The sequence below is a fragment of the Diaphorina citri genome, unplaced genomic scaffold, assembly GCF_000475195.1.
Source record: "Diaphorina citri unplaced genomic scaffold, Diaci psyllid genome assembly version 1.1 scaffold1876, whole genome shotgun sequence".
Lineage (NCBI taxonomy): Eukaryota > Metazoa > Arthropoda > Insecta > Hemiptera > Psyllidae > Diaphorina > Diaphorina citri.
The window spans coordinates 8,610-25,591 of NW_007379302.1; the positions used below are offsets into that span (position 1 = coordinate 8,610).

Consider the following 16,982-nt stretch of genomic DNA (forward strand, 5'->3'; position numbering starts at 1 on the left):
TGTGCAGGTATTTACTTACCTTTTTTAATCATACCAGATCTTAATCGATGAAAATATTTTTCACGTGCTCGTATTTTATTTATGTTGTAAATAAGAACTTATAAGGAGATCTTGATTTTTCTAGAATAAAATAAATAGGGTAAGTGTACCATTTATTCGCCCACCTAAAAAAACGTACCATTTATTGGCCCACCTGTACCATACGCCACATAAAGTCTGTAACTCGCAACTCGTGTTCATCTTCATCAAGCGTCCCGCCCTGAGGAACCTGAGCAATCGGTGAGTTCAATTGATCAACCGGTGAATTAATCAACCCATTTCTAATCCATTTGCATTTCCAACTTAGATCTCCGTGGTGTAAGAAAACACACATCACCTGAATCCCCAAACCAAAAGACCCTACGGACTACGGACCCTGTATAATGAGCACGTTCTAGCTTCATGCAAGTCGTATGGTTCTGGTGGTGCTCAAGTACATACTACAGATATACCGGGTCTAATTAATTCCACTTAAGCGTTGGGCCCTCAAGATTGTGGGTTCAATGGAATGATGTGCTTAATTCTTAAATAAATGAAAATCTACTCGAGTAGGACCGTTAGTTGAATGTTTGAACAGGTCATCTAACGTAATGACTTTTGTTCTCGTTTCAGATTCATCATCAACCTCCTGATCACCAACCTGGCCGCATGTTGGTCTATCTTGCCTATCCTCTACTATGACACTATCCTGTATGATTCCATGGAGAGAAGTACTAACCTCAGTGTCCTCATAGCCTGTATCATTGAAGGCATCACAGCCGGCATGTGCACTGCCAGTGTATTCAGTGTTGTCCTTATTGCTGTGGACCAATACTTTGCTGTCCTGGAACCTCTACGCTATCACAGCATCATACGGAAGCGTGCCACCTGGCAACTGTTCTGCATGGCTTGGAGCATCTCCCTGACGGTTGGCTTGATGGGCGTGGCCAACAACTTTTACCGCTCTGCTTACGCTGCGGTTTATCCGATATTATTTTCATTCATTATTTTCCTCATTCCGTTCATCGCCATTTGTTACATTTACTTTTGCATTTACTGGGCAGCGCACGAGAACAGTTTGCGTACGCGCACCAATTGCTCGAGTAGTTTATTCAATGAGTGCAGCAATAGTGACCTGAGAATCAGTCATGATAGCATCTTGAAGGAGAACAAGGCTTGTCATAAACAGGGGGACATTAAATTCAAACACAAGTTCCCCCGTTGCAAATGCAATCCCTACCAGAAGCCGGCGAGTCACGAGTCTTTATCCAAGAAGATGAAGCATGAATCGAAACCGCTACTGGTGAAGGACCGCAAGTGTAAACACAACCCTCACAAGGGAGTGAAAGTATCTAAACCAAATGAACTCTACCCCATTACATCGATTGAGGACATTGATCTTCTAATGACAGACAAGAAGGCACCAGTCTCTCCGGAGAAGAAATTGGAAACCCTATGTGATGAACAGATTGTCATGAACATTGATAGCAAACCTGTAACTACAGATGAACACTTGGAATGCGACAAAGTTGATTCGCCAGTTATACCCGAACCAGTGGCTGAACCACCGAAACACCAAATGTTCTTTGTCACCAACAACAATAACAACAACTCAATCCTCAAAGTGAACAACAATGTCAAGATGAGTTCACTGAATAGACAACTTATTTCCAATACGATTGTGACATCTCTGAATAGTTGTGGAACACCCTGTATATTAGGAGAGAACAAAGACTCAACGTCGTCACTGAGTGATCATGCTCGCAATCAGTCACTGGCGTCCATTTCAAATCAAAACACTTCATCTGTGATATCTCTAAGTCAAGTAGATGACTGCTCGTTAGTATCCTCGTTGAGGAACCAAAGTATAATGTCTCTTAGTAGTTATAATCCATCTATCGCCTCATCTGTCAGTGACATCACGCTATCCAATCACTATGGGGTGTCCTACTTCATTCATGATGATCTGCTCAGTTCATATTTCTGTGATAAAGACTTTCTTGCATCTCTTAATGTTTATAAAACGGATGATCTACCCCAGGAACACGAACCTGTGACTTCACTCAAAGGGAAAGATCGTTATGTTCGGATTAGCTTGGGTTGTTACAACGGCATAGAAAATGTACAGGTGTGTAATCCCAAGCCAGGTTATGTAATGGATGAAAATATTAGTTGTGATGAACTCAGTTGTAAGAATAGTCAACCTTTAAGTTTAAGATTTTCCCAAGAACGCTTGGACGATTCTAGTCAACCCTTAAACAATCCTGATTCCCCTGCCTCTACTAGTCTTACCGGACAAGTTATGGAAACAACAAACAATGCGATGACCTCCAAAACATGTGATAAACAACTTGATCAAAATTCTTTACATGAGGAACTTCCTCGAGATACGTGCCAAAGTAATGATGAAAGTTGTACGAAACCAAGACAAACCAAAAGCTCCCCAAATTTGAATCAAATTGATGTGGACAGATGCAATCAAATGAGCACCAACACAAACCAAACAGAAGAGAGGTATTATGCTGTGGATGAGAAACGAGACCCTCCATCCAAAGCGAGAATGTTTAAGAAGAACAACTACACGGATGATAGAAGAAAACAATTCTATGAGAATGAGAGACGGAAGAGCAATGACTCGAAATGCTCAAGTGACGACATGGAAGCAATGTCTAGTAACTGTCATTACTACAGAAACATGGAGATGTTCCATAGTCCTCGAGAGAAAACAAGAAGTATAGACTCTGTTGTGTCTCGGTCTGGTGTCAGGTCATTCCATCCTTCTAGTACTCGCTCTAGTCTAAAGAGTACGTCTAGCACCCTGGTCAATTCACTCAAACATAGATTCTCCAATGCTTCTATGTTCAAATATCGGGAAGAATCCCGCACAGCAAAGATCTCATTGTCAGTCATCATCATGGCTCTCTTCTCTTGGTTGCCATTCACCATCTTACTCCTCCTCCATTCTCCTCTCTTCAACGTTATCAACTATACTCAATATTCAACTTATTCCACAGTCTTATTTTTTTATGGCCTAGGTATGACATTAAACATTTTAACCATAATAAAATAATACTTAAACGGGCATGGAAAATTCAATGACGAATTATGTATGGCGCATTGCATATTCAAATTTTAATACCAGGCGGTCATACAATTTCTAAGCCGATACATCAAAGGCAAAGGTCGGGGACTACAGTTTTATGCTGAGTTCGTTAATCTTGGTCTACGAGAATGCCCCGAGAATGTTTGGAGAATACTCTGAACAGTCTCGGAGCATACTCCAAGGTCAACATTTCAGTACGAATCAGACAGACAGGCACAGTAGTCCCTGGCCTTAAAGGTTTATAAAACGTTTACTAGATTTTTTTTTGAAGGCAAGCAGGCAGGCAGATAGGTAGGTATCTTGCAAACTTAAAGAAAGTAGGTAGGTAGAGGTAGGCTCATTTTATTATTATTATTATTACCTATTTATCTAAACAGTTATTGCCGGGTTAACCCTTTCAGTGATTAAGGTTATTAGTATTAGCTCTAATCAGGGCAATGATGTAAGAATAATAATTATAGGTACCTTTGTAATAATATTATGATATACCTACCTACTTTCAAAGATTAGTTTGAAAGTACTTTCTTATCTTCTATTGATTTTATTGAAGGTTAAAGATTTTAGCCCGAGCCTGCAAAACGTTGAAAACGAACCATCAGTTATGTTCCCGATGGATCACTTAGGGTTAACTAGGATTTCAAAAGTAGGTAGGTAACTAAAGGTACCCCAACTACCCATACATTATTAATAAAATAATAGAAAGTAATTACGTCAGCCCTGATAAACACATTTCCTTCCTTAAAATTAGCGGGAAATCTCCGACTTCTCTGTTACACTCTGTAGGGACAACCGCACACCGACCTTTGTTTCTCATTCGCGTTTGATACTTTGGGTCTTACGTCTGATATTTGGAATGTTCCGACATCGAATGATAAGCGAGAGGCAGATGATAGGAAGCTTGTTATTCAAACTTCGCAGCAGACATCTGTAGTACTGGTACTCACAGTATTGCTAGAGATGGAGCTCCTCTGAGTATCGCCTGCTGTGACGTTGGTTTTCTTCAAACATCTGTTCCCCCACGCCTTGGTGGAGTTGCAACATTTCTGCTTCATGGCGAACAGTCTACTCAGGAAAGTAATTTTCTTCTCAAGATCAGACGCCGTCTGGTTGTTTAGTTTGCCATTCTGTTCAATCTGTATAGCAACGTCCGAGAGGTTCGCTGGTTGGTTGACACGTTTCTCAAGTTCGCTGTCAGAGGTCATGGTTTCTGCATCGTTCTTCTTCTTCATTTGACTCTCCCGTCTTTGTTTCTCTTTTAACGCTTGGATGCGTTGCTTGTTGATGTGGTAGTCGTTATAGAACGAATTCCTCAGTCGTGTCTCCTCTTCATCCTGCTTCCGGAAGAAACACAACCAGGAGCGCCACATTTTGATCATCTGTCGTTTGATTTTCTTGTTCCTCAGCGCAAAGAGAAGCGGGCTGAACACAAAATGGAAACTCAAGCAGAGAATGGCAAACTTCTCAAACTTGAATGAGGAATATTGAGTATAGTTGATAACGTTGAAGATAACCAGGAGCGCCACATTTTGATCATCTGTCGTTTGATTTTCTTGTTCCTCAGCGCAAAGAGAAGCGGACTGAACACAAAATGGAAACTCAAGCAGAGAATGGCAAACTTCTCAAACTTGAATGAGGAATATTGAGTATAGTTGATAACGTTGAAGAGAGGAGAATGGAGGAGGAGTAAGATGGTGAATGGCAACCAAGAGAAGAGAGCCATGACGATGACTGACAATGAGATCTTTGCTGTGCGGGATTCTTCCCGGTATTTGAACATAGAAGCATTGGAGAATCTATGTTTGAGTGAATTGACCAGGGTGCTAGACGTACTCTTTAGACTAGAGCGAGTACTAGAAGGATGGAATGACCTGACACCAGACCGAGACACAACAGAGTCTATACTTCTTGTTTTCTACGCGAGAGAGATGTGTACTCTACGAGCGCTGGAGTTGAACGTAGAGTACACATCTCTCTCGCGTTTTTTGGTCTGATGATGAGAATCTGAGTATTCTCGAAAGCTCACCAAATAGTATCACCAGTTGAATATCGAATCTCAATTGTCTTTTAAATTTTTAATATATCCTTTATTAGTGTCCTTCGAGGATCCCTCCTTATTTGGGTACCTTCAAACCTTCAAAGAAGAAGCACCCCATCAGCAATGGCTGACAAGACCTTCAAATTCCTCCTAAGATGTCTGGATACCTTCAGAGGAGGAGCCATTATCCGCCAACGCAACTGAAGGTGGTTATAGGTTTCAAACACACTAAAGTAAATCAAAAGAATAATTATGGACCTTCACAAAGTTACAGAGCCATCCATTCAGAAATGAAAAAGATTGGTGGGTATCCAAAGAAAATTGAAAATTTACAAGTACATATTATTAAATAGGTAAATAGTGTAAATACCTATGTAGTTTGTACCTCGGTACATCAAAAGAAATCATGAAGTCTTCAATGACCTTGTAAGATACATATACATAATTATATTAGCCTCAGGACTGTATGTACAATATTGTATATATTTTGTGATATAAATAAAGTACATAAGTATATTATGATACACATGAATGATATAATGTCCTGTTTTATTTTAGGCTAGTCGGCGTACCTATAGTATGGAATTACTTGTAATTATACAATACTAGCTGAATTCTGTCGCTTCGCTCCGGAATCCCGCTAGTTCATCCCGAGGCATGGCCAAACTTGTAGAAAAGGCATGGATGGCACTCTGTGTATTTCTTATGGAGATTTTAGCGATCAAAAATTGATCATATCTCAGGATCGGTTTAGATTTTCTCAAAATCCTTTCTTATCTCGAGGAAGTTCCTCATGTAAAGAATTTTGATCAAGTTGTTTATCACATGTTTTGGAGGTCATCGCATTGTTTGTTGTTTCCATAACTTGTCCGGTAAGACTAGTAGAGGCAGGGGAATCAGGATTGTTTAAGGGTTGACTAGAATCGTCCAAGCGTTCTTGGGAAAATCTTAAACTTAAAGGCACTGAATTCCAGCTTTCTAGGTGTTGTGGTTCTCGAGATAGAGCGATCAGTGTGTGAAATGTGAATGAGTGAATGGATCTTGATTTTATAAGAAAGAAGAAAGATACATCATCATAATTATATGTAGCTAGGTAGGTATGTCAACAAGTTGACTCCGATAATTCGAGAAATTCGACCTTTATCTTTCCAGTTTTCATCTTCAGTCTTTATTATTTGAGCTGTCTGAAGTAGAAAGCATTAGAAAGTCTGTCGCAAAATCTCAAAATTGACCTGACCCCTTTCTTTTCGTGACCTTGATCAGCGTTTGACGTCCTTGAGAAAGACGAAGATGAAAAAGGGGAGGAGAAGGAGGAGGGAGCTTTTCAATCTTTTCGTAGAAATAAGGGGTCCATAGTACTTGTGATGTTAATTTACACTATTTCTTCTTTCATGAAAAGATCCTTATTCTGTCTAGGATAAAATCCGCCCCGAGCGGGAATCGATCCCACAACACACCAGGCTTTAGCTTTAGATTTGTTAAAAAAAAAAAAAAAAAAAATGAAACAGAGGGAGGAAGACATTCGGATTTTGGGAACAATAGAGAGCTATTGGTCTACAAGTGGTATCATATTACTTGCTAGGATTGCCTAAGATTTCCAGAATAAAAGGGTCAAGGCACTCTGGTAAATTTTACCACAAAAAAACATAAATGTGAAAAATAGGCCAAGTTCCTCCTCCCAAAAAAATCCCCCCTCCCAAAAAAAAAAATAACGTATTGGCCAAGGAAAGAGATGATATAAAAAAAATGTCCAAGTTCTTTGTGGGATTCCAACTTTTCTTTCCCCTTAGAGGTACAGGTACTTAAGTAAGAACCTACTTAAAAATGTAGGTAGGTATACGTATTACCTATTTAAATACCTCCTCTACCTACTAACAGGCCATGCACTTTTCAAAACTACCACGTCTTTTTCAGACTTGGCAATGTTTTGTTTTGTTATTGTCCAATGTAGCTGAGAAAGAAAACAAAACATTGCCAAGTCTGAAAAAGACGTGGTAGTTTTGAAAAGTGCATGGCCTGTTAGTAGGTAGAGGAGGTATTTAAATAGGTAATACGTATACCTACCTACATTTTTAAGTTGCCAAAAAAAGGTTATTTCCGCCTGTGGGCGGAGCCAAGTGCAACTTTTGCCGGTCGCGCTTTGTGCTCCCGGGGCTTCGCCCCTGATACCTTATATCGTGCCTGAGTTTTGTTTCGAAGAAATTAAATCTGAAATAATAAACACAGGAAAGGAGGGTGTGTTGTAGGGCAATTTTTATGGCAGCAATTTCACCATCGAAGTTTGTAGTAAACCGCCCGAGCTTTTTTTTTTTTTGACAGAGGGAACTGTAACTGAACTTTTATGTAGAACGAGAAAAGTTCGCAAAAAATGCCTGCACCAGCACCATCAGCGGGATTTAAAAGGGAACCATCCGTATAGATATGAAGCCATTTTTGCCCAATTTCAGATTTTTCCCTTTACTTACTCATCAAGACCTACCACCCTGCCAAATTTCAAGTTTCTACGACATCGGGAAGTGCCTCAACATTTTGATGAGTGAGTGAGTCAGTTGTAAAATTAGCGATTTTCAAACCGTTTTTTCTACCCCTTCCGGTAAGGCTAGAACTTCGGAATTTCGCAGAAAAAATAAAGAATATCTGTTCGATTAATTGGTAAAAATTAATAATTGTTCAATTACCTGTTGGATTCTTGTTCATATTTCCCTGTTAATATCACCGGGTTGAACACACCTCTTCATACATTGCTGACTACTTACTTCAGAAATGATCTACAGATGTAATCAAGAAGCTCCAGGATAGGACCTTTTAATCAAAATGTAAAAGATCAGTAATATGGATCTGTGTCCTTTTATGTAAATGATTTTGAACACAATCGCTTGTGTCAACGTGTTTTTTCCTCCCCTGTTGAATTGATTACCCAACCCATCACAATGAGTGAACTCGAGAGTGACCTGTCACAGCTGGATCTAAATGCGGCTACCTGTTTTCCAGTCTTTTCCACCTCCTAGGTCCTAGAGCATTTGGGTTTTTGGTAACCCCTAGCCACTAATCTACTGCTAAGTGCTAAGCTATTGCTAGCTTCGCGTTGATATTTTTTGAAAGAGCACCGTTTTTTGGGATCTAGCACAGGGGAGCGTGTTGAGGACGAGATTTTTCGAGAAAAATCCCATGACAACAGTAGGGGGATGGGATTTTACTTTTCATAAAACGTCCCTTTCCCACCATAAATTCTTTGTTTATTTTTGACTTGTAATTTTTATAAATTTTATTTTCTGTTTCTCAAGACCTCACAACTTTTGAAGAATTTGAAGTAAAATTTCGTTTTTCATAGGTACTTACCTAATAGGTAATTAGTTTTCTCAACCTCTTTTTATTCTTGCGCTAATTCAAGTCACAAGTGAGTGTTTCTGTTACCACTATAAAGTACCTACTCTTTTTTGTCTACTGTCATCAAGTCAATATATGTCTCTATAGTCCCTGCTGGATTGACTTGTTTGAGGTATCTAACGTGTGTCTGTTTTCCAGAATAAAAGGGTCAAGGCACTCTGGTAAATTTTATTTTGTAGACATTTAGTTTATTACCATATCTGAAGTCAGAAGTTATTTGATCATCAAGATATAAGATCTTCTATAAGCAGAGTGTATGGTAATTGCCAATGTTTTGTTATTATCTCACTAACATGAGTTTTCTTTTCCAGATGAAAACAACAAAACAATTCAGCCGTTCAATTTAACGACTCAGGTGGATAACTATGAAACCACTGCCAAAGAATATCAAGAGATCATTGAGAACAAAGTATTGCTTGAGGCATTCACCAAAACAATTGATCAGAGTATTATATTGGATCATGTGTTGAAAGATGACTATGGCCAAAATTCAGATTCTGAGAATCAAATCAAAGTGTAAGTTGAAACATCTATTTAATAAAAGTGCAAGTAATAAACAATGGTGGGTACTTAGGTACTTTGTCTTTGAGTATATACCTACCTGCTAAATGTATAGGTCTATCTATCTATTCCTTCAATCTGGGGATTGGTTGGCAATCTCTCTCCATTTGTCTCTGTATAGGTAATGAAATAAATCAATTTGAAAATGATGATAAAATGTTCTTTTGTGGTGTTTGAGCTCCTAGGAAGAAGTTTACGCCAATACGCAAGTACGGCACTTGGATTTAAAATTAAAAATTAAAAACTGACTTTTCCAGGTGATATCCCTTTATTCTGAGTTATTTCCTTGAATTTTGGTACGCTCAATGAAAGAATGAGCCATTTAAAAATGGTCTCAAAACGTACACCCTTGAGAGAGAGGAAAGAAACAGAATATTGAAAGAAAAAAAAAGGAAAAAAATCCATGTAAATAGTAAAGAAGTTACATTTCTTCACCACAAAATAACAAATAATAATTTAAATTCATGATCAATATTTTACTTCTCTCTCTTGTTCCACAGGTTGTTTGAAAGTAATCAGCTGGAAAGTCTCGTGACTCATTTGAATGATAATGAAGGAGTCGAGAAAGAAGCAATCGGATACCATACCTCGAGAGGGACTAAAGATTTATTTAAGAGGTTTGAAACAGGGGACTGTAACTGACAAGGTCATATCGTCCCGAAAGCGAAGAGAGAAGGAAGACAAGATAGGAAAAAGCCAGCCATTCCGAGAACGAACCTTATCCGTTCAGGTGAAAATCCGCACCGGGTGGAAATCGAACCCGCGGCCTAGCGCTTACAAGGCTACCCTCCAAACTAACAAGGCTGGCTGTTGTAGAAGAAGATAAATTTTCAAAATACGAAAGGTGCCGGCAACGGCTTCACTTTTTGAACAACCACGCCGCCAAGGAATCTAGTCTCTCCCACCTCCTTGATTTTTTGGTAACCCCTAGTTGCTAATCTACTACCAGAACGTTGCTAGCTTCACGTTGAATGAAATGGCTTCACTTTTTGAGCACTACTGGCTCTGAATCTAGTCCTTCCAACCTCCTTGATCATAAAATGGCATCACTTTTTCACAACTATTGACACACCAACCAGTCTTTTCCACCTCCTAGATCCTAGAGCATTTTGGTTTTTAGTCCGTCCTTCCTTTATTATTACAATTACAATAGTAATAAAAAGGTATAAGGGACGGACTATTGTATTCGCTTCGGTGTCTGTCACTCTGTCGGTCTGTCTGTCCCCATAGAAATTTCCTATTTTTGTGCCAAAATGCCAATAAAGGTGTCTGTGTATCTACCTATTGTATAGAACTATAGACCCTTAAAACACGCTTTTTATTGTCTATAATAGGCCATAAAAGAATAAGACTGTGGAATAAGTTTGGGAATCAAGATTTTTCAAGGGCTGAATTGATGGTTCTAATAAGAATCAGTCTGATTTAGGCAGTTTGCTCATGGGTGGTAGAGTCTAATAGGTAACCGATTTTTACAAGAAAAACTCGCTTCTCATTAATCGATTACGACCCATGAGCAATTGCTTTTAGGCAGTTTGCTCATGGGTGGTAGAGTCTAATAGGTAACCGATTTTTACAAGAAAAACTCGCTTCTTATCAATCGATTACGACCCATGAGCAATTGCTTTTATTTTTTATTACTTTTTTTTAAAATTTCCTATTTTTGTGCCAAAATGCCAATAAAGGTGTCTGTGTATCTACCTATTGTATAGAGAGAGGTACCCTTAAAATTAATAGCAAAATTGTAAAAACAAAGTCCACTTTGTAAAAAATCTTCAGGCCCGGTGGCCACAAAGTGAGTTTAACTCTCGGATCGAGCAATCTGATTGGTTGATTTTGAAAAATAGATCAGTTGCGCTTACTTGGGTGATGTTTCAAAGTCATAGAGCAGGAAAAATGAGGACCAACGGAATTTTTCTTTTTCTCCTACGACTTCTAGATCCCGAGATAAATCGATTTAAAAAATACCGGTAAATCGTGAACTTTGACGTCACGGCATACGCTGCCGTAGTCGATGACGTCATAATTCATGACTCCCGCTTCGTTTGTTTGTGCGCAAGCGTTTCTGCGCATTTTGACGTGAAATCTGACATCACAGCTCTTCGAACTTTTTCATTAGAACGGCAATTAAAAATTAAATTTTCGACCTTTTAAAGTAGTTACTTTTTCCGAGTTTTGACCTCAGATTTGGATTTTTCACAACTTTGTACGTAGGAATCGACCTTTTATTAATAATATTTTCCCAATTACAACTCCTCCATTCCAAAAAATTTAGCCAATCAGACTGCTTAATCCAAGAGTTAAGTTAAACCGAGTTAAAACTCACTATGTGGACCCCGGCCTTAGTAGAGTGGTCATTTCTTTGCCGTATTTATTTTTGGATGTGCTATTTTCTGCTTGCAAACAAGATGTGCTTTTTATTGTGATTTTTTTTAATTTACATTTCTATGTATTCCTAATATATTGTAAAACTAAATAAAAATCTAAATGTGTCCGAAGAAGAAAAGGAAGAAAAGGACTTTATTTATCTCTGTCTACGCCTATCTTTATTATTTATTAGCTTCTATCTTAGCTTCACGAAAAAAAAGTAGTTATCAATACTGATATAAACAGGCGGGAATCGAACCCGCAACCTAGAGCTTACAAGGCAGACGTGTTACCCTCCAAACTAACTAAGCTGCCAAGTTCAAGAGACCTCTCTTTAGGATGAATTCAACGTGCCTTCATATAAGGTAGAATTAAACATTTCCCTTGGTTGGAATTCGAATCCACGACCTCTTTTCTAGGCAATCGGATATCATACCTCGGGAGGGACTAAAGATTTATTTAAGAGGTTTGAAACAGGGGACTGTAACTGACAAGGTCATACCGTCCCGAAAGCGAAGAGAGAAGAAAGACAGGATAGGAAAAAGCCAGCCGTTCCGAGAACGAACCTTATCCGTTCAGGTGAAAATACGCACCGGGTGGAAATCGAACCCGCGGCCTAACGCTTACAAGGCTACCCTCCAAACTAATAAGGCTGGCTGTTGTAGAAGAAGATAAATTTTCGAAATGCGAATGGTGCCGGCAACGGCTTCACTTTTTGAACAACCACGCCGCCAAGGAATCTAGTCTCTCCCACCTCATTGATTTTTTGGTAACCCCTAGTTGCTAATCTACTACCAAAACGTTGCTAGCTTCACGTTGAACAAAATTGCTTCACTTTTTGAGCACTACTGGCTCTGAATCTAGTCCTTCCAACCTCCTTGATCATAAAATGGCATCACTTTTTCACAACTATTGAGAGGGATTTACTAGAAAACAAGAGCAAGATCACGGAGACCTTACCTCGACTTAAGGAAAACTTCAGGAAGACGGAGAAAGATAAAGATAACATAGAAATGTAAGTACCTATCTACATAAAACTTGTACCTATCAATCCCAATGCTGTAATCATTTCTGCAGCTAGAAAAGGTGTTTTTCATTATTAATTTTATTTATTTTCTTTAGCTTATCTTAGAGTAGAGGGTAAGTAATGGGCTTGATTCCCACCCTGGGCAAATTGTTCTCAGAACGGTTCTCTTCTCTTCGATTTTGGGAGATAAATACCTCAGTGGTTAAGTAGTTTTCTCTAAGGAAATTCTTTTAAAAAAATGGTGCCTATCTCAAGGACAAGAAAGTAAATAAAATTGTTTCATTCTGTTTCCTCAGGTTCAATAAGGCATCCAAATATTTAAAGAACATGGAGCTGATGCGTAACATCACACAGCGACTACTAGTCGAGTACAAATTCAGTGAAGTCAAAAACGACCCCGAGCTATGGGCCATCCACCTGCGCATGCTGCAACGAAAAACACTCGCTGACTATTATAAAAGCACCGAGACTGGAGAGGCTGATTTGGATGTAAATACAGAAAACAATTCCATAGCCGAGGAAAGGGATAACTCTCTCGTAGAAGATATACCTCGGGATAATTCCATGACAGAACCTAATGAATCAGTTCACAGTCCTTACTTACCAAATAACGCCAGCTTCCGCAGTCGGCCTGTGAGGACAAGTGTACCAAATGTCGGTCCGGCCAATGCTGCTGTGGAAAGTGCCCCAAATGAAGGCCAACCCAATGTTTCAATGAAAAGCGTCCCGAACACAAGCTTTAGAAGCGGACGAAATGCGACCTTCAGGAGTGGTCTGCTCGATGGCAGTCGACTGACGAGGAATGAAGTCAGCGGGATCGCACGTCTTGCGTTGAACGATACGGAGTCAGACGCGCTGAACATATCCGAAGTGAATCCAACTGGCGTCAATCGAACCGAAATCGGTCTAGATGAGTCCCTTGAGATGGAATCGGAAGACGAAGCGACTAGTGAGAAGCAAATGGAACAGGGATTTACTAGAAAACAAGAGAAAGATCACGGAGACCTTACCTCGACTTAAGGAAAACTTCAAGAAGACAGAGAAGGATAAAGATAACATAGAAATGTAAGTATCTACATAAAACTTGAGAGTGTGAGGTTAAAGGGATTTTTCAATCCCAATGCTGTAATCATTTCTGTAGCTAGAAAAGGTGTTTTTCATTGTTAATTTTATTTATTTTCTTTAGCTTATCTTAGAGTAGAGGGTAAGTAATGGGCTTAATTCCCACCCTGGGCGGATTGTTCTCAGAAAGGTTCTCTTCTCTTCTCTTCAATTTTGGGAGATAAATACCTCAGTGGTTAGTTTTTTCTAAGGAAATTCTTTTTAAAAAATGGTGCCTATCTCAAGGACAAGAAAGTAAATAAAATTGTTTCATTCTGTTTCCTCAGGTTCAACAAGGCATCCAAATATTTGAAGAACATGGAGCTGATGCGCAACATCACACAGCGACTACTAGCCGAGTACAAATTCAGCGAAGTCAAAAACGACCCCGAGCTATGGGCCATCCATATGCGCATGCTGCAACGAAAAACACTCACTGACTATTATAAAAGCACCGAGACTGGAGAGGCTAATTTGGATGTAAATACGGAAAACAATTCCATAGCTGAGGAAAGGGATAACTCTATCGTAGAAGATATACCTGGGGATAATTCCATGACAGAACCTAATGAATCAGTTCACAGTCCACACGTACCAAATAACGCCAGCGTCCGCAGCCGGCCTGTGAGGACAAGTGTACCAAATGTCGGCCCGGCCAATGCTGCTATGGAAAGTGCACCAAATGAAGGCCAACCCAATGTTTCAATGAGAAGCGTCCCGAACACAAGCTTTAGAAGCGGACGAAATGCGACCTTCAGGAGTGGTCTGCTCGATGGCAGTCGACTGACGAGGAATGAAGTCAGCGGGATCGCACGTCTTGCGTTGAACGATACGGAGTCGGATGTCCTGAACCAGTCAGACGCGCTGAACCAATCCGAAATGAATCGAACTGGCGTCAATCGAACTGAAATCGGTCTAGACGAGTCCCTTGAGATGGAATCGGAAGACGAAGCGACTAGTGAGAAGGAAATGGAACAAGATGAAGATGAATCAGATCTAGATGAATTTGTTGGAAAAGAAGAGCTAGAGGAAGTTTTTGACGAAGAAGAATACTACGGGCTAAAAAATTCCCGGAGGGACGGACCCAGCTTGTTGGTATTGGTAACCCCTAGCCACTAAAATCTACTGCTAAGTGCTAAGACTGCTAAGCTATTGCTAGGCTGCTAGGCTTCTAGGCTAGCCTCGCGTTGATATTTTTTGAAAGAGCACCGTTTTTTTTGTTTGATTTTTCCCGGATTTTTTTTAATATTTCAGATTTTTTTTGAAGTTTTTGAACAAAAAGGAAAAGAAATAAAGAATACCTGTTCAATTAATTGGTAAAAATTAATAATTGATTAATTACCTGTTGGATTTTTGTTCATATTTCCCTGTTAATATCACCGGGTTAAACACACCTCTTCATACATTGCTGATTACCTACTCAAGAAATGATCTACAGATGTAATCAAGAAGCTCCAGGATGGGACCTTTTATTCAAAATGTAAAAGATCAGTAATATGGATCTGTGTCCTTTTTTGTAAATTTTGAACACAATCGCTTGTGTCAATGTGTTTTTTCCCCCCCTGTTGAATTGATTACCCAACCCATCACAATGAGTGAACTCGAGAGTGACCTGTCACAGCTGGATCTAAATGCGGCTACCTGTTCTAGAATCTGAAGAAGAATACGAAGCAAGACAAACCACTAATAGACCAACGAGACATGACCAAGCAGAATCAACAGAGAAAGAGACCAGGGGTAGGAAATCAAATCAGAAAGGAGCCAAGGCTGGGAGACAATCGAAATACGAAGCAGAGAAAAGTGAAGACAGTCAAGTTGAATCCATAGAGCAAAATAAAAACACTAGAAAGCAAAAGAGACACGCGGAATCAACTCAGAAAGAGCTCAAAGAGCCCAAGGTTAGACAAACGCGCTCGAAACAATCGGGGCAACTCAACACCAAAGCGGAAGCCCGAAAACCGCCGAGCAAACCCGAACGTGTCGCCACACGGAGATCGGAAACACGTACATCGGATCGTAGATCATTACGAAGGAAGGAACAACAGGACGAAAACGTGACCGAAGAAACGGCTGACCAAACGTTGGAAACGACTGATAACCAGACCTTCGAATTCTAAGGGTTAGGTGATAGCAGTGCACTGATGAAAATTACAAAATAAATAACATTGTTATCTTTATTAGTGTATACTGCGGTCAAGATCTAGGTTTCGTAATCCAGGATCATTGGTTCAACAGCAAGTTAATTGATGTATGTTGCAAATGTCGGGATTTTTGACCATTAGGCCATTTTTCCTCTCGCATGCCAATATTTCCCTACAATGTCATTGCTGGCTTCCAAGGCAGGACAGAAGTTTAGGTGTGAGGAGTTCATAGGGGCATTCTAGGAACATAAAAGACAGATAGGAGAGTCTTTGATATTGATTTTGTGGAGGTGTTGAGCCAGACAGTCGTGCCCAGTGAGCAACCTAAAATATGAAGAGATTGTTGAAGAAGAAGAAGAAGAAGAAGAAGAGATAACCGAGTATGAAGAGATTGTTGAAGAAGAAGAAGAAGAAGAAGAAGAGATAACCGAGTATGAAGAGATTGTTGAAGAAGAAGAAGAAGAAGAAGAAGAGATAACCGAGTATGAAGAGATTGTTGAAGAAGAAGAAGAAGAAGAAGAAGAGATAACCGAGTATGAAGAGATTGTTGAAGAAGAAGAAGAAGAAGAAGAAGAGATAACCGAGTATGAAGAGATTGTTGAAGAAGAAGAAGAAGAAGAAGAAGAGATAACCGAGTATGAAGAGATTGTTGAAGAAGAAGAAGAAGAAGAAGAAGAGATAACCGAGTATGAAGAGATTGTTGAAGAAGAAGAAGAAGAAGAAGAAGAGATAACCGAGTATGAAGAGATTGTTGAAGAAGAAGAAGAAGAAGAAGAAGAGATAACCGAGTATGAAGAGATTGTTGAAGAAGAAGAAGAAGAAGAAGAAGAGATAACCGAGTATGAAGAGATTGTTGAAGAAGAAGAAGAAGAAGAAGAAGAGATAACCGAGTATGAAGAGATTGTTGAAGAAGAAGAAGAAGAAGAAGAAGAGATAACCGAGTATGAAGAGATTGTTGAAGAAGAAGAAGAAGAAGAAGAAGAGATAACCGAGTATGAAGAGATTGTTGAAGAAGAAGAAGAAGAAGAAGAAGAGATAACCGAGTATGAAGAGATTGTTGAAGAAGAAGAAGAAGAAGAAGAAGAGATAACCGAGTATGAAGAGATTGTTGAAGAAGAAGAAGAAGAAGAAGAAGAGATAACCGAGTATGAAGAGATTGTTGAAGAAGAAGAAGAAGAAGAAGAAGAGATAACCGAGTATGAAGAGATTGTTGAAGAAGAAGAAGAAGAAGAAGAAGAGATAACC

The 16,982-nt window shown here is 39.4% G+C and overlaps 4 protein-coding genes and 1 long non-coding RNA gene across 6 annotated transcripts; 4 read left to right on the plus strand and 1 right to left on the minus strand.

Moving 5' to 3' along the window:
* Nucleotides 1–215: 215 nt before the first annotated feature.
* LOC103517525 lies at nt 216–3,280 on the plus strand (the record flags this gene model as incomplete). The annotated part of the gene is made up of 3 exons (XM_008482562.1): nt 216–279; nt 652–3,031; nt 3,161–3,280. Coding segments are annotated over 3 exons (2,564 nt in total), but the record flags the coding sequence as incomplete, so codon positions are not given.
* Nucleotides 3,281–3,346: 66 nt separating this feature from the next.
* Nucleotides 3,347–5,341, minus strand: LOC103517526. The gene is made up of 3 exons (XM_008482563.3): nt 5,324–5,341; nt 4,746–5,033; nt 3,347–4,587 (listed from the first exon to the last, which is right to left on the minus strand). The coding sequence occupies exons 1-3, from the start codon at nt 5,339–5,341 to the stop codon at nt 4,027–4,029; spliced, it is 867 nt and encodes a 288-aa protein (XP_008480785.1). The 3' UTR covers nt 3,347–4,026.
* Nucleotides 5,342–6,684: 1,343 nt separating this feature from the next.
* LOC108253470 lies at nt 6,685–9,630 on the plus strand. Of its 2 annotated transcripts, none has more exons than XR_001809753.2 (3): nt 6,685–6,780; nt 8,855–9,059; nt 9,605–9,630. It is a non-coding gene; the product is annotated as an uncharacterized LOC108253470 (long non-coding RNA). The 2 variants fall into 2 exon arrangements; XR_003393766.1 differs by lacking the exon at nt 6,685–6,780 and adding an exon at nt 8,676–8,704.
* Nucleotides 9,631–11,807: 2,177 nt separating this feature from the next.
* LOC103517527 (ESF1 homolog) lies at nt 11,808–14,715 on the plus strand. Its single transcript, XM_017447488.1, has 4 exons — nt 11,808–11,833; nt 12,388–12,483; nt 12,792–13,455; nt 14,566–14,715. The coding sequence occupies exons 1-4, from the start codon at nt 11,808–11,810 to the stop codon at nt 14,713–14,715; spliced, it is 936 nt and encodes a 311-aa protein (XP_017302977.1).
* Nucleotides 14,716–15,227: 512 nt separating this feature from the next.
* On the plus strand, nt 15,228–15,713 carry LOC108253469. The gene has a single exon (XM_017447489.1). It carries the CDS (start codon nt 15,228–15,230, stop codon nt 15,711–15,713), a length of 486 nt encoding a protein of 161 aa, XP_017302978.1.
* The last annotated feature ends 1,269 nt before the right edge of the window (nt 15,714–16,982 follow it).

Coding starts and splice junctions, on each gene's coding strand:
- LOC108253469 (XM_017447489.1), top strand. CDS start 15,228: ATGCGGCTACCTGTTCTAGAATCTGAAGAAGAATACGAAGCAAGACAA.
- LOC103517526 (XM_008482563.3), bottom strand. Junction 4,588..4,745: donor CTCAATATTCCTCATTCAAG/TTTGAGAAGTTT, acceptor TCCTCATTCAAG/TTTGAGAAGTTTGCCATTCT.
- LOC103517527 (XM_017447488.1), top strand. CDS start 11,808: ATGAATTCAACGTGCCTTCATATAAG. Junction 11,834..12,387: donor TCAACGTGCCTTCATATAAG/GTAGAATTAAAC, acceptor AACTATTGAGAG/GGATTTACTAGAAAACAAGA. Junction 13,456..14,565: donor AAGCGACTAGTGAGAAGCAA/ATGGAACAGGGA, acceptor AGTGAGAAGGAA/ATGGAACAAGATGAAGATGA.